At 35.4% G+C, this 21507-nt stretch overlaps 2 protein-coding genes across 2 annotated transcripts in view; one reads left to right on the forward strand and one right to left on the reverse strand.

The window, feature by feature from the left end:
- LOC108977469 (protein tyrosine phosphatase type IVA 1) overlaps window positions 1–21507 on the reverse strand; it is a gene marked incomplete in the record, with an annotated part of 113761 nt that overhangs the window by 41888 nt on the left and 50366 nt on the right.
- LOC108977440 (histone-lysine N-methyltransferase SETMAR-like) lies at window positions 15312–15731 on the forward strand. Its single transcript, XM_018947122.1, has one exon. It carries the CDS (start codon window positions 15312–15314, stop codon window positions 15729–15731), a length of 420 nt encoding a protein of 139 aa, XP_018802667.1.

The raw sequence follows: 21507 nt of genomic DNA on the forward strand, positions 1-21507 counted from the left end.
TATAGCATAAGTACGGAAAAAATAAATATAAACAAGCTATTTCACTTTCGCTTTAATATYTACTTATTTATTTATTTCAATATTATTGTGTGATATAAATTGCTTGTATTCTATAATCTTGTGCTTTAGAATTCGCCAAAAGCTGCCGCTAATTGAGTTCATATTTTTGGATTTCTTAATAAATTTTTCGTTGAAATTAATTTTTTTTTTCAAATATTTATTTTGATATTTGCATGTATGTAGGTGCGTTTGTTTATATACTTATTTTCGTAATTACCTTCGGTGTAATTTTGAGTAGATATCAAAAAACTTTGCAATGACGCTTTCGTTTTCAAATTATTTTGCGTTGATTTACGCAATTTTTTTACCTATGTGTTCATTCACGAATATATATACACATATAAAAAAAAAATATATATATATATATATATAAATGACAAATTTAAAATTTTTTTTTGCGGTTTATGTTTTTTATATAATTTTAGTTTTTTTATGTTGTTTTTGTGCAAACAATTTTTTTTCGGTTATTTCTGCGATTTTCACCGGATGCCCGTGTGCCACAAATAGGCGATTCGTATCGAATTTTAAAATTCTATATTTTTTCGTTTGCTTTAGCTTCCACTTTTACTTGTCTAACGCTTTTTCTGTTATTTCTTTTTTTTTTTGTTATTTTTCACAATTGTTTTGCGCTCGCTATTTGTTGAATGCGAAGACTTTAAATTTTTAATTTAATTTTCGGCGAGGTGAACGCTGACGTCAATTGACAAACACAACTACAAATACAATTGTTTTAACTTAAATTTTAAATATTTTTTTGCAAATTTTTTAAGCAAATTTAAATTTAGAATTTCCACAAACACTAGAATGGACAAAAAACCACAGTTATATACAATTTTTGTTAATTTTTTTGTTTCTTTCTCTTGTTGCTTTTCTGTGCACTTGTTCGAAGTTAGCTGAATGCCTCGTTTACTTTCAGGCCAATGCCCGCGTGCGTTTGCTGCCCACTTCCGGCGTTTCACAATGGCGGCGATATGTTTTTGGCGTTTTCGGTTTGATTGCTACTAATTTAATTTTTTCTCTTGATTTCTAAATTATGCAACCTTTGCTTGTTTAGAACTTTGTTCTATTCTCCCGCTAGACGACGCGACTGAATTTCCATTAGATATCGACAGGTGTCAATTCTAAGTCGTTGATCGATCACAACATTCAACAGAGTGGAGTTGCTGCGAGATGAGCACAGTTTCATCATTTGATGTCGACTGATGCGGCCAGTGACGTTCGCTTCTCGTTGCTGCCTAGCGTTTTAGCAAAGCTTGGCGACTGCTATGCGAGAATGGAGAGCGTAAATGCTTTGTGTTATAGCGTTAGCTTGTCGCGTTGGCGGCGTACATGTATTTCACACACACACGCGTGCAAACAGCCACAAATATTTCGGAAGAGTATGCGTGAGCACTTCGTGTGAGCTTAGGCGAGCACCTCTTTGGGTGTTGGGTGGCGCTCTCGTTTAGTCTGCAGCGTTTGCTTTTAGCATTTTCGCAGTTATTAACCGGTTTAATCGCAACAACAACAATAAAAACAGATGGACACACCCGCAAATTGTGTGAGAGCAGCAAATGAGAGAGCGTGGATATATGAGCATGAGCGCGAGAGTTTTGATTGCGAAAATTGTTTTGTGTGGAAAAGTCTCCACTACAGTATATAACAGCATCTATTAGCACTATATTTATAATAAAAGTTTAATTTGTGAGCTAAGGGAATATTCTTGTATAGAAAAAAAATTCATTATTTGAAATAAAAATTTTTTTGGAAAAATATCCCTATATTTTTGAGTAGCCGCCATTTTACGAAATTTTATTTTCCAGAAATTTTTCTTTTTTTTTTTCCTAATTCCATATTCATTAATCACATGAAGCAACAAAAAATTAATATTTATGTTTTTAAAAATTCGACCAAGTTAAAAAGTGTGTGTTGAGAGTAGTCGCCATTTTATAATTTTTTTTTCAGTTTTACAGAAAAAAATTGAATTTTTTTTATTTCCATATTCTTTAATCACATGAAGCAACAAGAAATGAAAATTTATATTTTCAAAAAATTCGACGCAGTTAAAAAATTTGAGAAACAATTTCCCTATATTTTTGAGTTGCCGATATTTCATGATTTTTTTTTCAGTTTACCAGATATTTTTTTCATAATTCCATATTTTTTAATTACATGAAGCAACAAAAAATTAAAATTTATATGTTGTTGTGTCAGTTTTCGAAAATCTTTTTTAGTTTTTCAGCTTCTTGAGATAGCGACCGGTGTATAACCGGTGTTCTTCTTCTATACTTTAATAACAAGAAAACATCAGCCGAAAATCAACGCATTTTGGTAGAAGCTTATAGTTAACTTGATTTAGCTGAGTGAACTTGCCAAAAGTAGTTTGCACGATTTCAAAGTGGTTACTTAAGCTTTGAAGAACATCGGGGCGGAGAAACTGGAAGGATTATTCGGTGAAGAATGTTGCCAAACACAAAACGAGCTGTCACAACTTTTACAAATCACTCGACTCGCAAAGATTATAGTCCAACTTCTCATCATCCTGCATCTGAAGGTTGTGATTTTAGGGATGAGAGTAAGGACATCACAGTACTAAGGACATCAACGTTACTAAGTTCCTTTTTGAATTTTTTTCAAACAAATATTGAACTAGTGAAATGGTCCAGCTCTGCTTAAATGAATTTTGTTTCTCGCTGACGACGAGCGGGCCAATTGGTCTGCATTTTCGTGTCCCCCTAATCCTATATAACCTAGTACCCACATGATATTTACCGATTTACGCTCCGACAGTTTATAAGACTTTTTTATATATTCGATATAATTACTCCCGTCCTTTTGAATTTACAAATCTCTCCCGTTTTTCTATTGAAACACCCTTGAATAGTTCAAACAGCTTTTATAGAAGCTGAAAATAAGCTTGGCAACCATTTCTCTTTGTAGACATCCAATTAATGATGGCAAGGAGAGCGAGGCAAAGCAAGTCAACTGAAAACAGAGAGTGTATGTGTAATTGAATTTGCGAATTTACAACTAACGATTATACATGTAGCTCCGGCCGCTCCTGTTCTACCATGTATAAATGTAAGTTTATATATATAGTATATATATATATGTATATATGTGGTTATGTGTGAGCACCTAAAATATGTGGATGAGGTTTATTCAACTCGAACTTGAACTGCAAAGCGAAGAAAAAAATTCACAAAAAAATTAAAACAAAGAAAAACACGCAGCAAACGTGAGGTAGCAACAAAATCGAAAACAACTACAACAAATACATACATACAAAAGTATGAGCTGCAAAGGCAAGCAGACAAAGGACGAAAAAAATGCAAGTACGGAAATTTGGATTTACCGTGTGTTTGAGTGTGTATTAGTGTACGTATGTACATATATGCATATGTGTGTGTGTTTGCTTTTGTTTGCACAAATTAAAAACGATTTTTGGGCCACAAAAACGTGTTTGCTTTGCACCAATGTTTAAGAAATTGCCCGCATAACAGTAAAAGTGCTTATAAAATATGTTTGTTGCTGTGCAGTGAAAGCGCTGCTTTTTCCGAAAAATTTTGGGGCCTTGCGTGACTTCAGCAACATACTAGTACAGTCAAGGCTTCAGAAATTTTGTGCACATTTGGCTCATGTAACTTTCTGAAAAAAAACAAAATTGGATCAGGTCTTTCCTTAACCTTCATATACCGAACATATTGACTACCGTTATTCCGATAACCTTTATTACGTTTAAATCCATAGTAATGTAATTTAAATTGACTATATGGGACTATAGGTAAAATGGGTTCATGTATTCGCTAAAGGTTCATATACCGGACATATATATGGTATTACATCACTGTAACAACAGCAGCTCAGTTTACTTTCAAAAGCAGTTTTGAAGGAAAGTGGTATCAAGAAATTAGTGAATCCTTCTTACAAGATCGATCCATACCATCCCTTAACCCTTATATACCGAACAAAGCAACATCCACCACTCCGGTTACTTTTGAAAACGGTCTTGAAGGGTAGTGTTACCCAAAATGAAACCTATTTTTTTCAGTACCTAAATACTTTTCTTTAACGCTCATATTCTGCATATGACTTCGACTCATTCTCGTTACTTTTGTCAAAGCGACCTTAATGCGAATTGTTGCACAAAATAGAAAATTGATGAAGTCTGGATTTTTTCCTTTAACCTTCATATACCGAATCTGCTGGTACCGGTTACGTATAAAATTGGTTTTGAAGGGAATTGACCCCCTAAAATAATGGTGTTATATAAACCGATCTTGGGGTCAATACCAACCCTTAACCCTCTATAATTACCACATTGATTCATATGCTCGTGGATGTTATCCTCGTTGTTGAAGGAAAATGGTACCCACATAGAATTATAGATCCCTTTTTACAGAAATGAACAAAATCGGTTCAACTCTTCTCTTAACACTCATAAACCGAGTAATCGTCGAAGTACGGGCGGAGGGAAGCAGAGGAAGAGTTAGACCTTGACTCCGTTGGAAAGACCAGGTGGAGAAGAATCTGCCCACACTTGAAATGTCCAATTGGCGTCAAACAGCGAAAACGAAGAGCGACTGGGCGCTGTTTTAAACTCGGCTATATATCATTGTAATTACTAAGCCATCTCATCGCCACAAGAAAAGAATTCTCGAGGATTGTTAAAATATATTGCCTCCAAATACAATATGTGTTCCATCGCGCAGCTGGGGTCATCATTCTCAAACGTTTCGTGTGAAACTATTTACCCGTATTTACACACGCCTCACTTTTTGATCTCAACTTCGTTAGGTTGTTGGCTTTAAAAATTTCCGTAGCCACAAGAGAGTTGCAACTCAGACATTTTTGGGCAGAGAGGTGAATCAGGAATAAAATAGAAGTCACAAAAACAGGTGCTGAAGTAGGTAGGGAACACAACAACTATACTGTCGCCTACAGAGCGGACGCGTCACTTTGTTTTAAGTGCAAAACAACATTTCAAGCTTTTTAAAAGTAAAATCTTGTATGCAAGCAGGAAGAAGCCGATATGAAATTAATAAAAAAACAAATCAAACCGACAACCAAAAAGCGACTTGAAAAAATGCTGTTGTAAATGGAGTGTTGTCCTTGAGTATTAAATGGCGTCATTTACTTGCATACGCTACAAAAACAACAGGATGGTATTTTCAAATACGAAAGACGACACGCACACTGCCACAAAACTACGATATCGATTGTAATCGTAGACGGCGAATTCTCGGAAATTATTCGCTACGTCAATGGGAAACTTCTATAAAATGAGAAAGTGTCGAAGCAAAAAAACTAAAATAATTTATTGATTTTTAAATTGCAAAAGACAGCGAGAGAAATTTCCAAGGAAAGACAAAATGTGGCGACCAACGGAAGCGGTGCAGTGTTGAGCCACACTGTCACAGGAAGTAAGTGAAAATTAAGTGGGATGTGCTCTTGCCGACGAAGGATGTTTGGTAGTGGACACTTAAAAGCACTGTCCTTATAAGTAATAGATTTTAATGTAATTTTTTGCGCTATAAAAATTTGATAATATACATATATATAATTTAATAATTTTAAAGTATAAAGTCAGGGACAATATTTGCCATGACATTGCAAGTTAATATAAATACAATCATTTATATTTGTTGACAGCAATTTACCGACAGAGTAAGCCTTAGACGGTCGAACTGGGGTTCGCTTCGTTTAAGTTCGACCATAGAAATAGATAGTCAATAGTTCTTCAGTTGGGAAAAAAAGAAACTTAATAAAACTGCGGAAACTTTTGGCTTCTCCTGGAGTTCTGTAACTTTCATCAAAAATCAAATAGGTAATCATAAATGGATTGTAATTAGATGAAGTTGTATATAAGCTTTGGCTTTAATTAAATTAAAGAGCTTAAAACCCGATTGGAATAAAATTCCATACGGTTATAAGAGCTTTCAAAACAACCTTCGAAAGTTTGCCATAGTGAATTACTTCTTTAATAACAGATATTGCTGAGCTCAAGAAGTGAATTTCAAATATGTCGAATGGAAATATAATAGTTCAATTTAAGAGATATAAGTTTCTTTGATTTTTAAGAACAATTTAATAATATAGTTTTCGACTTTCGTCTGTGTAATCATCATGGATGGAGCCATGTGTAGAGATTCAGGCAAGTGAGGAGAGTTCTCGGAGCGCTATTCACTTGGGAGTAGCCAGAAACGATTCTTTTACATATGGCTCAAGCAGCTCACGAATTCTGGTCTTAGAAAAAGTAGCCTTTGGATAACCTAAAAAACATCCGTTTGCAAGCAAACTAAAATGAGAAGGCGAAACATCTCTCTCCAGGGTTGTGCGCTGGGTTTCCGACTCGCCACGTAAAATACACTACCGATGAAAAGAGACTCGGGTGAGAGACCACCTTTTTATGACGACTATGGCATTAATGATGACAATTTACAGACAAGAAACTGTACTGTCCGGACCTTTAGATGGAAAAGTGCAATTGCCCAGCTGATTGATGTCATCGCCTTTCAAAAAGTGCGATGGTTGGCACAAGGACTGAGACGAGTAGGTCTTTTCGGCGTTTACTAAAGTGGCTATCTAAAGGAGTGGAGTGGGAGAGAGACTCCGTCGTCGAGTACTGTCATTCACCTCGGTGGATGAACGTCTAGTCACACTTCGCATCAAAGTGATGGTTTTCAAGGACGTAAGAAAAGGACGATGTGACCTATAATGTCTTTTATGAGCGCTTGGAGCGCACTTTTGAGAGCTGGCCATGTCACCATGTCAAAAACATGCTTGGCGACTTTAACGGCAGGGTGGGCAAAGAAGGTATCGCGGCATAATTTTAATCACTGAGTTTGCATGCGAGGTATATGTATGCAATTGTGGTACTTCTAGTGGAAAACAGGACGTCTGCAAATTTTCAGAGCGAAATACTGAAGGATATAGACAGTTGCATGGTTAAGTCACCACACTGATAATTTACATGTGCATCTTATAGGATCGCCGACGTTTCTTTCGGATTCTTACAAACTTGCTTATTGAATAAAGGCTTTGATAATAAACGTTTTAATGATTATGAAACTAGATTTGCTGCTTATAATCCTATAGCACGTAAGATTGTGAGCTTACTTGGCGCTACTTCGAGTACGAAATGACATTTTTGCTTGCAAAGCAAGTGACTTTGGAGACCACAATATCTGCCGTATACGAACGATAATTTCGCAATGTAACGAATTGTCATTTAGTTGTCAGTTAAATTTTTATATTGCATGTCAATGGCAAATTAATTAAATAAGAATATTGCAAAGCATAAAAAGCATATACATTCAAACATACAGACATACATATACATACATGTAAATAATGGGCGCCTGCGTGGTTATGCTGACACACACACAAGTACTACTTACATAAAACTTGTTCATCCCTATGTATGTGTGTGTGCCTGCATGACAATTTATTTTATTTTTAGCCAAAGCATTTATTTGCCATGCATGAGCGACGCTGGCGACGACCAGAGCAGCTTCATATGTATATTTACTTGTCACCGCAATTTGTGGGAGTCAACACAATAATAAGCAACCACAAACACACACATAATGCATATTTCTTTAAATTTAGATTTTGCTTTCGTTCTTATTTGCGCGCAATAATTTGTTTGGCAGCGTTGCATTTTCCAAGAACTTTTATTAACGTAACGGCGTCACAGCGCTGATGACCTGCATTGAACACATTCCCATACAAATTTACAGTTAGATTCTTATCAAATACTCGCTAATGTAACGTTAAACAATTGCCGCTGCACTATACAGTTAGTTGTAAAGTTTATTATGTAATTTTCTTATCTATTAAATCTGTGTAATTTGGTGTTACAAGGTTTACTGGGTGTCACCTGAATTGATTGCAACCCTGAAAGTACTGGAAAATATTTTTATTAAAGGAAGTTGTTAAATCGCTAATTTAAGTTACACAAACAGCAATAGTAAACGCTGAATGAACTTGAAACAAAAGAACCAAGGGCAACTATAAATTATTCAATTCGTAATAATCGGTTTAATAAGTTATTATTACCATTTTGAGCGTGATTGCCGTTGGTACGAGGATGCGCGTGAAGTTCACTTTTTTAATTTTTTTTTTTTAACTTGACGGATCACGACGGATAGTGGTCACGCAGGGATTCATTCCAGGCCCAGACTTGCGAAACATCAGCTACAACGGTATACTAAAACTCGAAATGCTAGACGAATCGTACTTAATTGGCAACGCGAACGACATTGCAGCAGTTATTAAGGAAGAAGCGCGAAAAAAGCCTAATCAGGTCATGATTGGGAAACAAGCATGACTCGCCTCACACAACTCCAGCTCGCTAGGGAGAAAGCAGAGCTACTACTGCTAACAAATAAGCAAATAGCCCTCGAAATAAGCATCCAAACGACGTTAGATACTCTTAGTACAAAGCAGTAAACAACCTAGACTATTGGACCGCAGACTAACCTTCTGGATATAAATCCAGCGCGCTGCAGGAAAAGCAGCGAAAATCACCTACCAACTTAGCAGACTAATGGTTAACATAGGAGGCCTCAGCCAAAAAAGAAGAAACCTGCTAATATCGACGACAATCAGCGTGGAGCTGAGATCAGCGTGGAGCTGAGATCTAGGCAGATGTGCTTAAAAAGGAAGACCGACGTACGGTAGTGACATCGCACCACAGCTCACAGACTTGCATCAGACTACCGAACAGTTAGGCAATGCAATATTAGTTAATAGCGGTAATGCCTCAATCGACCTTCTGGCATACGAAAGGAAAAAGTTGTGGGAGGGAAAGTAAACACCCGACAAGAGCGCAAAAGAATAGATACAATAACAACATGACAACGAAGACGGCAGAATGTGAGTCGCGCTCAACTGGATGGTCAAACTAATAAAAGATCCCACGGATAAGTCGTAAACTCGAAGAAGTCGACTTTTACAGAACTCAGTTCAAGAATACTTTTAACAGTGTCTCTACAAAATGGGAACAGCCGAAGATCAGTCATGTCTATACAACGGCGCGACAAAAGACTAAACATTCATTCTTTGAATTTGTTCAATAAAAATGAAAATGCACCGTCGTAGAAAGTCTGGTTGGGCCATTAAGCGCGGACAATTTAATCAGCGTTTTGTTGCAGAGTGAAGTAAACTGAGGGATTATTCAGAAATTCGAAACTATTTGGTACGCAGCAAAGAGCGGAACCTGGCCAGAGGGAGAGCGGCGTTCCTTATTTTTTGACAGTTGTGTGATGCTGCTATGATACTTTTGTTCAGAATTGCTTGACATTACATCACGGAAAGACTAACGCCTCAACAACTCTGTTAAGAAAAATCATGACCTGTAAATAATGTGCTTCGAGCGCTTCCCTCAACTTATGGTCAACATAGTAGGCCTACTGAGCGTACTAGTCGCAAAACCATCACTCGTCTTGAGACCCAGCATTCAATATTGGATAATATTCGACCGAATAGACCACGCCCAGTACGCAGTGAAGAAAATATAGCAGCCGCAGTACCCGAAGAACGTGGAGAGTCGATTCGGCAACATCCACAGTAACTCAGGCTGACGTATGGAACGACTTGGCTCAATTAACGTCAAGATTTTAAATTGACAGTGTGTAAAATATAGCTTGTGCAAGAACTGAATCCGCTTCGTTCTATCGGCTTTGAAGATACGAAGTTTTTGAGCCAATTTTTGTTCAACGATGACGCCCATTTCTGGTTCAATGGATAAGAGCAACCTGAATAGATTCAAAGGCTGCCATTTCAACCAGAAAAAACAACGGTCTGGTGTGATTTGTAGGCTTGTGGAATCAACGGACCATATTTCTTCAAATATCGCTGACATTTGGCTTCCACAAGACGGCGCTACTTCCCACACCCCGCTTTAATCAATGGATTTATTGAGAGAACACTTCGGTGCGCAGAAAATTTCACATTTTGTTCCGAATTATTTGCCACCAACATCGTTTGATATCACACGATTAGACTTATTCCAGTGAGGAGTGATGTAAAGCTTAAAGTATATGCGGGCAATCCCGTTTTGATTCAGGATTGGAGACGAAATCACGCGTGTCATTCGCCAGTTACCAGCCGAAATGTTCGAATGAGTCATCAAAAGTTTTGCACAATGAATGGACCATCTGAGACGTAGCCGTGGCCAACATTTGAAAGAGATAGTCTTCAAAAAAATTAATGCCAAAGAGTGTTCTTTCGAATAAACTTAATTTTTTTCTTTATAAAATGTAGGAAACTTTAAAACTGATCGAGCTGCAATGCGTTAAAATCAATCACATCACTGAAAATGCTACAGTTGACATACCAATTGTCACACATCTGTGGAATTCAGAGACGTTTTTATTGAATGTAAGGTCTAACTTCACAAAGAAACGTTACAGAAAATTTTCAGGTTGCTCGGTAAATGAAATTAGAAGTTTCGTTAGAGTTTGGAATACAACGTGCGTTCCAAAGTAAACAGGACTTTTTGAATGTAGCGCCCCCTGGTAGCGCGATCTATATGTCGACTGGTGCCTTAGAATCCTTATCGATTGTCCAGTGAGAATTTCATGTCATTTTATYGATTGGAAGTGAAGTTATTGCGTTTTAACTGTCAGTATGTTGGTTTTATCGATGCGAGAATGAGCTTCGAACAAAGAGCCCACATTAAATTTTGTTTTAAAATTGGTAAAACTTTTACCGAAATGTTTCAATTGATGAAAGAAGTTTATGGCGATGATTGCCTACCCCTTAGCAGAGTGCCCGAGTGGTCTCAATGTTTTCAAAGGGGTCGGGAGAACATAAACGACGATCAACATGTGGGCCAAACAAATTCCGTGATCACCGGAAATTCCATCGAAACTGTGGGTGAATTCATCAGAAATCAGCAGAAATCATCATTGAAATTCATGGAAATGGAATTGAACATCTCTAAAACATCGATTTATCGCATTTTGACCAAACATTTGGGCTTACGAAAGGTGTGTGTGCGTGGTTTGTTCCGCACAAATTGACTGAGGACCAAAAATTGCTGAGAATCCAAAATTCGAGGGACGATTATTTGAACCATTAATCACTTTTCGCATTCATCTGATAAGGCACCGTATGACTTCCTCCTTTTCGGAAAAATGCATTGCATGCCCATGAATAGAAAGCGTTATGCAGACGTAGAGGCCATTCAAAAGGCTTGGATCGGCATACTGGCGGTCATACCGGCTAACGAGCTAAAACACTCACTCGACATGCTTTTGGACCGTGCAAAAAGCTGTATTGACGGAGACGGTGATTATTTTAAATAAAATAAATTGATTCAGCCCAAAAAACTATTTGTTCTGTGTGTGTTGTTTTTTAAGTCCTGTTTACTTTGGAACACACCTTGTAGAGCAGCTCATTTCATTACGGCTGCGTTGAACGGTTATTTTAAAACCCTAGTTATTATACTTAAAATTATATTAAATATATACCTTCTTAACCAAAATATCATTCTAGCAGTAATTCCGTAGGAAAGCTTACCTGCAAGTAAAGAGAAAAAAAAATTATGAGTAAAAAAAATCGAAAAAGTACAATTAAATACAATTACAGTTTTAAAAATTATTTATGTTATTTTATTTCAATATTATCATATATAGTTTTACTAATAGTTGTTGTTCATGCTGTGACGTCTACAACGACACAAAACTGCTGCGACAAACAGAAAACTTCGCATTGAAATTGAAACCGAAACCGCGACTTCGCTTGCTTAGTAAACGCGTGCGATAAACGTCGCATGGGATCAATGAAGCGCGCGAGACGCCACGCCACATAAGACCGACACCAGAAGTCGCAATAGTCTACAGCTAAGCCACGGTGGTCGAGCGTGCAGTTTTTGTGGCGAATAAACAAATATTAAATTTTGTTGGTAATACAATAAATGAAAGAATACTATCACGCGTCATAAAGCGGAGGTTAATGCAAACGTCAGCAAAACAGAGCGAAAAAAAAAATTTGTAGAGCAGACGCGTGTGCTTGAAGTATAATATATATACATACATATGTACATATATGTATGTGAAATCGAATATTTGCAGTAATGCACTTTGAAAGTCGTGTGCAGCAGCGAGTATAGCGAAATTTAAGGGCGAAAAGCACTTAATATTAAAAATTTATATAGATAACTATGTGTGATAACTGGTATGGTAGTCAAGTGCAAAATGGAGAGCTTGTGGGCCAGAGATAAAAAGTGTTAATAAAAATTTATTAAAAAAAAAAAAATGATAAAGGCCCGGATGAAACATGAGCAAATAAAAGGCAGTGAATTACGAGTATAGCGAAAAGTGCAAAAATATCGCGCAGACACTGTGCGTCAAAAGCAAAAAACAAAAAAATTTATTTCGGTTGTAGCGAGCTATTATACCCTTCATAGGTTCAAGTTTGCTTACAGGAATAATTAATACTGAATTTCTGGAAAATATACTGTCAAATAAAAAAACGTATACAAAAGCTTGATTTTAATCGTTCAGTTTGTATGACCGCTATGTGCTATAGAGGTACGATCTGAAAAATTTCTTTAGATATTGTAGCGTTACCTTAAAGAATAATCCCTGACAAATTTCGTGAAAACACGGAGTCAAATAAAAAAGTGTTCCATAAAGGAAGTTGATTTTGATCGTTCAGTTTCTATGACAACTACATGCTATAGTGGTCCAATCTGGAAAATTTGTTTAGACATGTTAGCGCTCCCTTAAAAAAATAATCCAAACCAAATTTCGTAAAGATTTCTTTTAAAATAAAAAAGTTTTTCATATAAGAGGATTTTCTTTTTGTGCTATTTGTATGACAGCTATATGATATAGTGGTCCGAACTGTAAAATTTCATCAGATATATTAGCATTCTCTGCAAAAATAATCCCTGCCAAATTTCGTGAAAACACCGTGTCAAATGAAAAAGTTGTTCATACAAGAACTTGAATTTGATCGTTCAGTTTGTATGGCAGCTATATGCTATAGTTAACCGATCTCAACCATTTCTTCGGTGATTACATTGTTGCCTTCGAAAATAATCTATACCAAATTTCGTGAATATATCTTGTCAAATGCGAAAGTTTTCCGTACAAAAACTTGATTTTGATCGTTCAGTTTGCATGGCAGCTATATGCTATAGTGATCCGATTTGAAAAAATTCTTTTGAATATCGTTTTACTGCCTTTGAGAATAATCCATGCCAAATTTCGTAAAGATATCTTGTCACATAAGAAAGTTTTCAATACTTGATAATAATATATAATGATATATGTATGTAACAGCAATAAAATAAATAGAGCAAAAATTTATTGCTGTGCAAATAAGGCGAACAAAATTCAATAAAGCGTATCTATATTTGCGGTGACTAAAAACCGTATCAAATTTACACCACCAAACGAACAGCGCTATATTTACGCAAGAGCGGAATATCTGAAAAAAAGCACTTTTTTGAAGCCACAATAAGTCGCACATGAACAAATCACAGGAAGTCATTTGTGTTTGTCACCAAGCGCGAGCTTATTGTATTTGTATTTACTGGCGCATTGCGTCACTTAGCACTCGCTACTTGCACTCGTATGAGTGGGCAACATTCAGTGGGCACGCGAAATTGTCGCGCATCTTTGCATTTTCGTGTGAAACGCAAGTGAAAACATATCGAATTCCATGGTTGGCGTTTGGCGTTTTCAATGTCAAAAAGCCAAACGAAATGTTTTATATTGCAATAATACAAATTAATTAAAATTAATTATTGCTCATTCATTAAAACGGAAGTTTATAGTTAATTTAATTGTAGTTATAGGCAAGGTGTGTGAAAATTTTACAGCTACAGAAAAATATTTTGTTGCATAGGAACTATGTTAGCAACTTCTTTTGTGAAAAGTTTCTGATCAACTACCTCGATACGATTCATCATTTGATGGAATTTTATCGTTGTTCATCTATGCACTCTTGATGTTAATCCCATCGAAGGATGAAAAAATAATCACGCAAAAATGTTCTGGATTTAATTCAACTTTTTGGTTGACAAGAATATTTTAAGTAACTGTAAACAACACTTCTAGCGTTCATATGTCAAAAGGTTTTGAGTATGCTTTCCATCAAAAATGTCAAAGTTTACGATAAAATTGTGAGTTTCCAGATTGCGACCCCAGTGTTGCCAAATACTGAAATATAAAAAGAACAACTTTCGTAGTCTACGATTTCTTTCTAGCGAGCATTTTCGTGACGTCTAAGAAAAAACTGGCACTCAGATATGTTTTTAGTTCCAAATTGATTTGTCGTATGTGCTCTTCCATTTCAAATGTGAATGTTTCCATGATTTCGTCTTTTATACTTTTAAGTGACACTAAATAAAATGAGTGTTGGAAAAGATTCTCAAATCCGGTTACGGGACCAAACTGCTTCAATAATAGTCGCAAGTAGTTTCCAGGTTAATTGAAATCATGGATGCGTATTCCAAAATATAGACCCATAACATTCTCAGCTGGCTATTGTAATTTTTTACATTTTGCATTCGTTTAATCACAATCCAATCAATCACCCACTCTGATAACCACATTGTCAAAAATTTTCGAAAAAGTTTACCACATTTAAAACATTAGGGATTAGAGAGAAAATTGACAGAAAAAATTAACCTGTAAAGTATGAAAGGCCTGAACGGATCAACCATAATCTCGTCAATTAAAATTATGTAAAATTCAATCGTCCACACAGGTATTTTTATGATTAAATATTAAAAATTGTTTTGTTAAACCCGAGCAGGAACCGATCTTTTGATTTTGTATGATATTAGGAAATCACACATAATTTCTCAGAAAACAAGCTCCAAAAATAACACCAATTTTCGAGTTTTGAAAACACACTGCTTTAACTCTATTAAATTTTGTATGCGGCATCGAATTTCGGATTCTGAAACGTTTGAAAAATGTCTCCGATGATAATTGCTTGTCGCGAGCAAATGATTCTGATTGGTATAAATTATTCAAAGAGGGTCAAAAACGCGTTGATGACGAACCACGACCAGGACGGCTAACATCAACTGATGATCAACACGTCCTTAAAATAAAGGAATTGGTGTTTGACAATCAACAATTAAAAGTCAGAGATCTCACTGCCATCGTTAGTTAGAATATCGGAAGGATCAGTGCAAACCATTTTGAAAGATCGCTTAAGCCTGAAAAAAGTAAAAAGCACGACTGGTTCTAAAATCACTAAATACTTTCGAAAAACAGCGTCGCATAAACGTCTGTGAAACAATGCTTTCTGCCTACCAGTATGTCATGCAACGTATTATTACTAGCGATGAATATTGGGTCTATGCTTACGACCAGGAAACAGACCATCAATCGGCCGAATATCGTGGCGAAGTTGCGCCGAAAACGAAAAAAACACGGCAGAGTAAGTCAAAAATCAAGATTATATTGACAGTTTTCTTAGATTATCGAGGTGTAGTGCACTCCGCACTCCTACCGATCGTCCAAACTGTCAACAAGGAATACTATTTGAGTGTTATACGTCATTTGCTTGAAACTATTCGTAAAAAGAAGCCGGAATTAGGTACCGAGAACTTTTGGTTTTTGCCCCACGATAATGCACCGTCACATATTGCATTGTTTCTTCATGAGTTGTCCTCAAAATTTTCAACCAATATCGTGCCACAACCACCTTCTTATTAACCCAATGCGACTTCTGGCTATTCAGCAAACTCAAACGACCGCTACGGAGTAACCATTTTGAGTTAATCTATGAAATCTATTCAGGAAATTGATTTTAGTAACTGTTTCGAGGATTGGAAAAAAAACGTAGGTACAAGTGTTTTGGGGCCAAGGCCAATTTTGAAGAATAAATTAAGAATTTTAAAGTTATCAACAAAGTCTTACTTTCCGTTACTTGCTGATATTTAAATCTGATAAAAATAAAAAATAAAAAATCAGAAAAAGAAAAAATAAATAAATAAAATAAAACAAGAATTAAAAATACCCAATACTTATCTGATTTAGATAACGAAATATATTGACACTTAAGTAACACCAACGCCGACAAAGAAATAAATTTAGTCAAACAAAGAGAATATTATTATGTATATATGTATGTACATATATGTATATGTATAAACTTAAATAATATAATCTAGAACGTATGTATATTTGATATAATATAAAATACATACCAAACCAACAAGTTAATTACAATACATAAATCAGTGCAAACGAATTCGCAATACTTAAAATAAGTGACGCAATGACTTTGACGCACCTTGGTATATGCCTAATTAAATACGCATTCGTCTATATAATATATTTGATATATCTACATATACTATATGTATACCAGTCTCCAATTTTTGTTGCCAAGCGCAAACACACTTCCATAGCGGGCCTAGTTAGTACTCGATAAAATCCATTAAAGGATGATGTGGGCAGGAAGCTTTGCTAATTAAATTTCGCATACTTCTTAGCTGTAAGCGTTGGCAATTAAATCGGCTATGTATTATATGTAAATAGCACAACAGTAATTAGAAATTCATTGAATTTGTCATAGGATAAAGATGGAAATTGTTAGGCGTATCGGCATAGCTACTTAAAAGGGCGTTATATCGAGAATTCCTTATGCGGCTGCCCAATGTACTCGTAATAAATGAGTACACACTTCCTACCTTTGCATAAGTTTAGGCTGTCACAACTCACTAATGAACACAAAGTTATTATGTAAGACATCAAAATTGATGATGCTACTTAAGACTGGGTAGGTAGACATACATAAATACATTTTCAGTGATACGTAAGACTAGACTGTCTGCTGGCGAGCCACCAAACGGCAAATACATACATATACGTAATTAAAATGTAAATTAAACCAATCTATTATGCAATATAATTTACTCACAAACAAAGAGTTCATTATTTTACTGTTTTGAGTCTTAGTGAAGATTTACAACAGCTGATAGGGTTTAGTGTGTAATAAAGACTTTAAATTATAAATGATATAAAATCGCATGCGGATTAATAACTGAGACAAACACGGCGAAACTATTTGACGTTTATGTGGCAACACCTCTATTTAGTTAATTAGTAAATGGACTCAATATCAAGTTCACATAGGGCAATTATAGGGAACTTGTCCACTTATAAGTTATAACTGCCAATAAGCTTTCAATAAACATGTGTTGTCAATTAAGTACTAATGGTACAATCATCAAATTGTTTCAGTCTGACGTAAATTGAACCAATTAAGGTTGAACTGAAAATAAATCAATTAAGCAATAATTGTACAATTGTAAAACAAATTGAACACAATTAATGATGAACTGAAATTTTTTGAAGTATCTGTTCAACATATAAATATCGATTATTTAAATTTTTTAAATAAAAATTCCCTTAAATTAAGACTTAAGAGAGCAAATAGCCGTTTATGAGATCACTAACCCAGCCACAAGGCCAAATTCACTTGTCCCATTATGCGGTATGGTCGAAAGAGCCGGTCACTAAGTAATTGACGATAAAAAGCTGCGAGACAAAAAATAAAGCAAAAACTTGCTAATTCACAGAGCAAAAAAGGAGCCGAAGCAAGCACATGCGGCAGATTGTGGGCGTAATTACTTTAGCTGGAGCTGCTTGCGTGACAACATGGCAAATTAGACAATAGCTGATGCGACGCCAATTGCCAGCATGCTAGAACATGTCCAACAAATACGGACGACAGCCGAAAGACGAACCGCGACAATTCATTTGCGGTCGAAGCATCGAGTGTTGAATACTAACAAAGGACATTAAAGCAAACCACAACTATGAAATGGCTTAAATGCCTAATAAAAACGAAAAGAAGAAGAGCGAAAAAAAGGAAATTGCAAATAATCCAGAAAAATGGAGAACTACAAATTCGCAAATACAAAGTGAATGGGGTTAACTTGTGGTATGCAGAGCTTGAGTGGCTATATTGAATCAAGCGGAGGCAAAGCGGGAATGCACAGGGACGTCAACAAAGAGTATAAATTTAAGAGCATTAGCACAGCTACCACAACAGCAGTCATAGTAATTAATACCCGAGTATAAGCCATAAATGAGAAAAACAACACAAGACAAATTGCGGCGGGGCCAATGAAAGTAATACTTTCCAAAAAAGGGGCGACCGACAAGCAATGTCAGGAGAGACATACATATACTGGTATACAAATATACTATACAATGCCGTTCACAACATTAACCAGCAACGCAGCAGCGTGCTTGGGAGCGGCACAGACTGCGAGACGAGGCCATCACCAACAAGCTTAGGAAGGACAACGACACGACGTGCAGATGTGTGGAGTGTCGGCTTTTAGACGCAACAACATAGTTGCCACTACGTGTGGACTTGTGGTAGCGGTAGGAGCAGCTGCTGATTGTCTGCTTCAACAGGCGAGTGTGCAGACAGACGAACGCACGGCACGACGTGACTGACAATCATAACTTGCCAGTAAAGTTTATTGTCCTCTCATGTTTTGGGGCACAATCAAGGCAACTTGGCAGGGAGAGCGACAATGAGCTTGAGTGTGGCAAAAATCATACATACAAGGACGAAGTACCGCTGGCGTTCGTTGGAGGGCAGGCATGTCACGTTGAAGGGCGGACCTTTGAAGTTTGCTTTCATTGGAGTTTGTGTGTGTGTGTATATGTGTGCTGTCGTGACAGCCTTGCGGGTGTCGCGAGAAATTAGTTGTTTAGAGTAAAAATAAAGGCTGGACTGTATAACTTTTTTATTTTTAAAAGAGTTTTAAATAACAAATATTTGGAACAATGTTGCCAACTGTATTTTCGGTTATTCTCCATTTTTTTAACGAATAAATGTTTTCTAATTCAACATAAAACAAAATCAAGAATGATTTCTGAAATGAAACAAAAAAATCTATAGGGTTGCCAACTGTATTTTTGCTAATTTTTTCATTTTTAATAAACCAAAGAAATATTTTCTAATTCAACGTAAATAAAAATCTAAAGTTATTTTCGAAATGAAACAAAATAATCTCCGGGTTGCCATTCTTATTTTTATTTATTTTTTATTTTTTATTTTTAATAAATATTTTCTAAATCAAAGTAAAACCAAATTAAAAATTATTTTTGAAATGAAACATTAAAAAAAATTCAGGGTTGCCAACTGCATTTTGGTTTATGTTTCATTTTTAATAAACCGCAGAAATATTTGCGAATTCAACGTAAAATAAAAACAAGAGCGATTTCTGAAATTAAACAGAAAAAAATCTATAGGGCTGCCAACTGCATATTATTATATATTTTTTTTCAAATTTTATTAAAATTTATCACAAAATAATATTTTTTTTTAATTAAGTATGAACAAAATTGACTAGGGTGGCCCTCATAATATTATATAATTTCTTAATTTTATAAGTCCTATATTTCAAATTGAACATAAAACAAGCTTAAAAACGTTTTCTGAAATGAGCCATAAATAAATATTTATAGGGTTGCCAACTATTTTTATTTAATTTTTTATTTAAAAAAATAGGTCTAAATAAGAGTAATAACAAATGTGATAATCATTCCATTTCTTAAAAAATTTGGGCTATTATTAAAAAAAAATTAATAATATTACAAGACTGCCACATACAGAGTTCCATGATAAGTCATCATACAATATTTAAATTTAATTCGAAAAATATTTTTTGAACGTAAACCAGTTTTTTTTTGAGGTTTCGTCATTAGTGTAAGAGTTATCGTAATCGGATGAAAGCCAAGCCCACTCCCTACATAACGGTTATGTAGAAAACTACTAACAATGCGATAACTCACGAAATATACATACATATATAAGGGTTGCATAGGTATCAGAATCGAAGAATGGGCGTTACTCAGTTAAAAGCGGTAAGGACCATTGTCTGATTCTGAAAAAAAAAAAATCGATATCTCATGAACTAAGTACTTGAACATTTTCAACAAACTTTGGTACATAATGTTAACTTGACATTTTTATGTTATATTGTAAAAATTAGCAAAATCGGTCTGCAACTACACCTACATCTTATATACAATCCTATATTACAATTTTAAACTCCATACATATGCAAGAGCGAATGCCGTTATCGAAATCAAGCTTAGAGAAATATTGTGTTTTAGAATTCACCTCACGTCTGCAAAGTGCCGAAATCGAACCATAACTTCCAAGTTTCAGCTACCAAAGAATCAAATATTTGGAGTGCAGTGTGTTTTTTTTACAGATAATATCGGTCAATCTGTGAGATATATGATTGAATTTCAGAGAGATTCGTTTCCTGCTAACATTTTGAGACCTTGTGTCAAAATGGTCAAAATCGGGTGCAAGCCCACATTTACCTAATATAAAGATTTTCGAAATGCGACGTGACTTTATGCTGGATATATCGAAAAGTACTTTTATTACCTTAATAAAACTCGGAGAACGTCTAGGTCAAATAACAGTGTGCTCTTGTGACTAAGTTGAATGAACTTGGTTGAATAATTCTCCGCATCTTTTTAGACGAGTGGTTTTATAAAGATTTTCGAACTTCCGGTTGACTTTATAACGCAAATATCTATCGAATTGCTTTATGTAAGGGGTTGCATGGGTTTACGGGTTTCAAAAAAACGATTTTTTGTTTTATTATCTTATTAAAGTCTACAACAGCTCCAGAATTGGCAATCAAGTTGATCCGAATAATAGTTTCGGAGATACAGCCTTGAGAACTTATGCACTCTAGGCTAAGTGCGCCGCCTTTAAGCGCATTTTTCAACAATACCTCTTAATAAGTATATATACAAACAAAATCTAATGTAATCTGTTTTTATTCTCCCTTATAAAAGTGGGGAAAAATAATATTTTTGACGATATTAGAGGCATCATATAATAAATAATTTTAAGATCAGTTCAAACCAATATAAAAATAAACTAACTTTTTCGCACAAAAATAAAAATATTGATTAAAAATTCCAAGCTTTACATAACATTTTAAGAAAATTCTCACAGGAGTCACAGGCCGTAAAAAACAAAAGTAAAATTTTTCTTATAACTTCACGCCATTGTGACAACAATTTCAAATTTGTAAACAAAAATTTTCAATGAAATTCCCACAGGGTTTGGCAGTTATCCATACAATTTAATTTTGTTTAAATTTTTTCTGTGAGCGGGTGTAGATGTAGCATAAATAAGCTTTTATTGCGCCCAGACAAGGTGAATATGCGTTCAATTATGGCGTACAAAATTTGTAGTAAGCAGCAAATGGATTTTCCGGAAATTTGCGGACACCGCAACAGTTAACTTCGTTACGTTTTGTTAAGTAAAATTTATTGGAAATTTTTTGAGCACAAACACCCGCTTGCTGGGCTTTTTCTTACAGGAAGATGTGTGGTACACATAGATGAGGCTATATATATATATATATATATATATATGCTGTCTCTTATACACATCTATTAGATCGGTGAATTTATGAGTTATACCAATAAA

Source organism: Bactrocera latifrons, unplaced genomic scaffold (genome assembly GCF_001853355.1).
Source record: "Bactrocera latifrons isolate USDA-ARS-PBARC rearing strain unplaced genomic scaffold, ASM185335v1 scaffold_9, whole genome shotgun sequence".
Lineage (NCBI taxonomy): Eukaryota > Metazoa > Arthropoda > Insecta > Diptera > Tephritidae > Bactrocera > Bactrocera latifrons.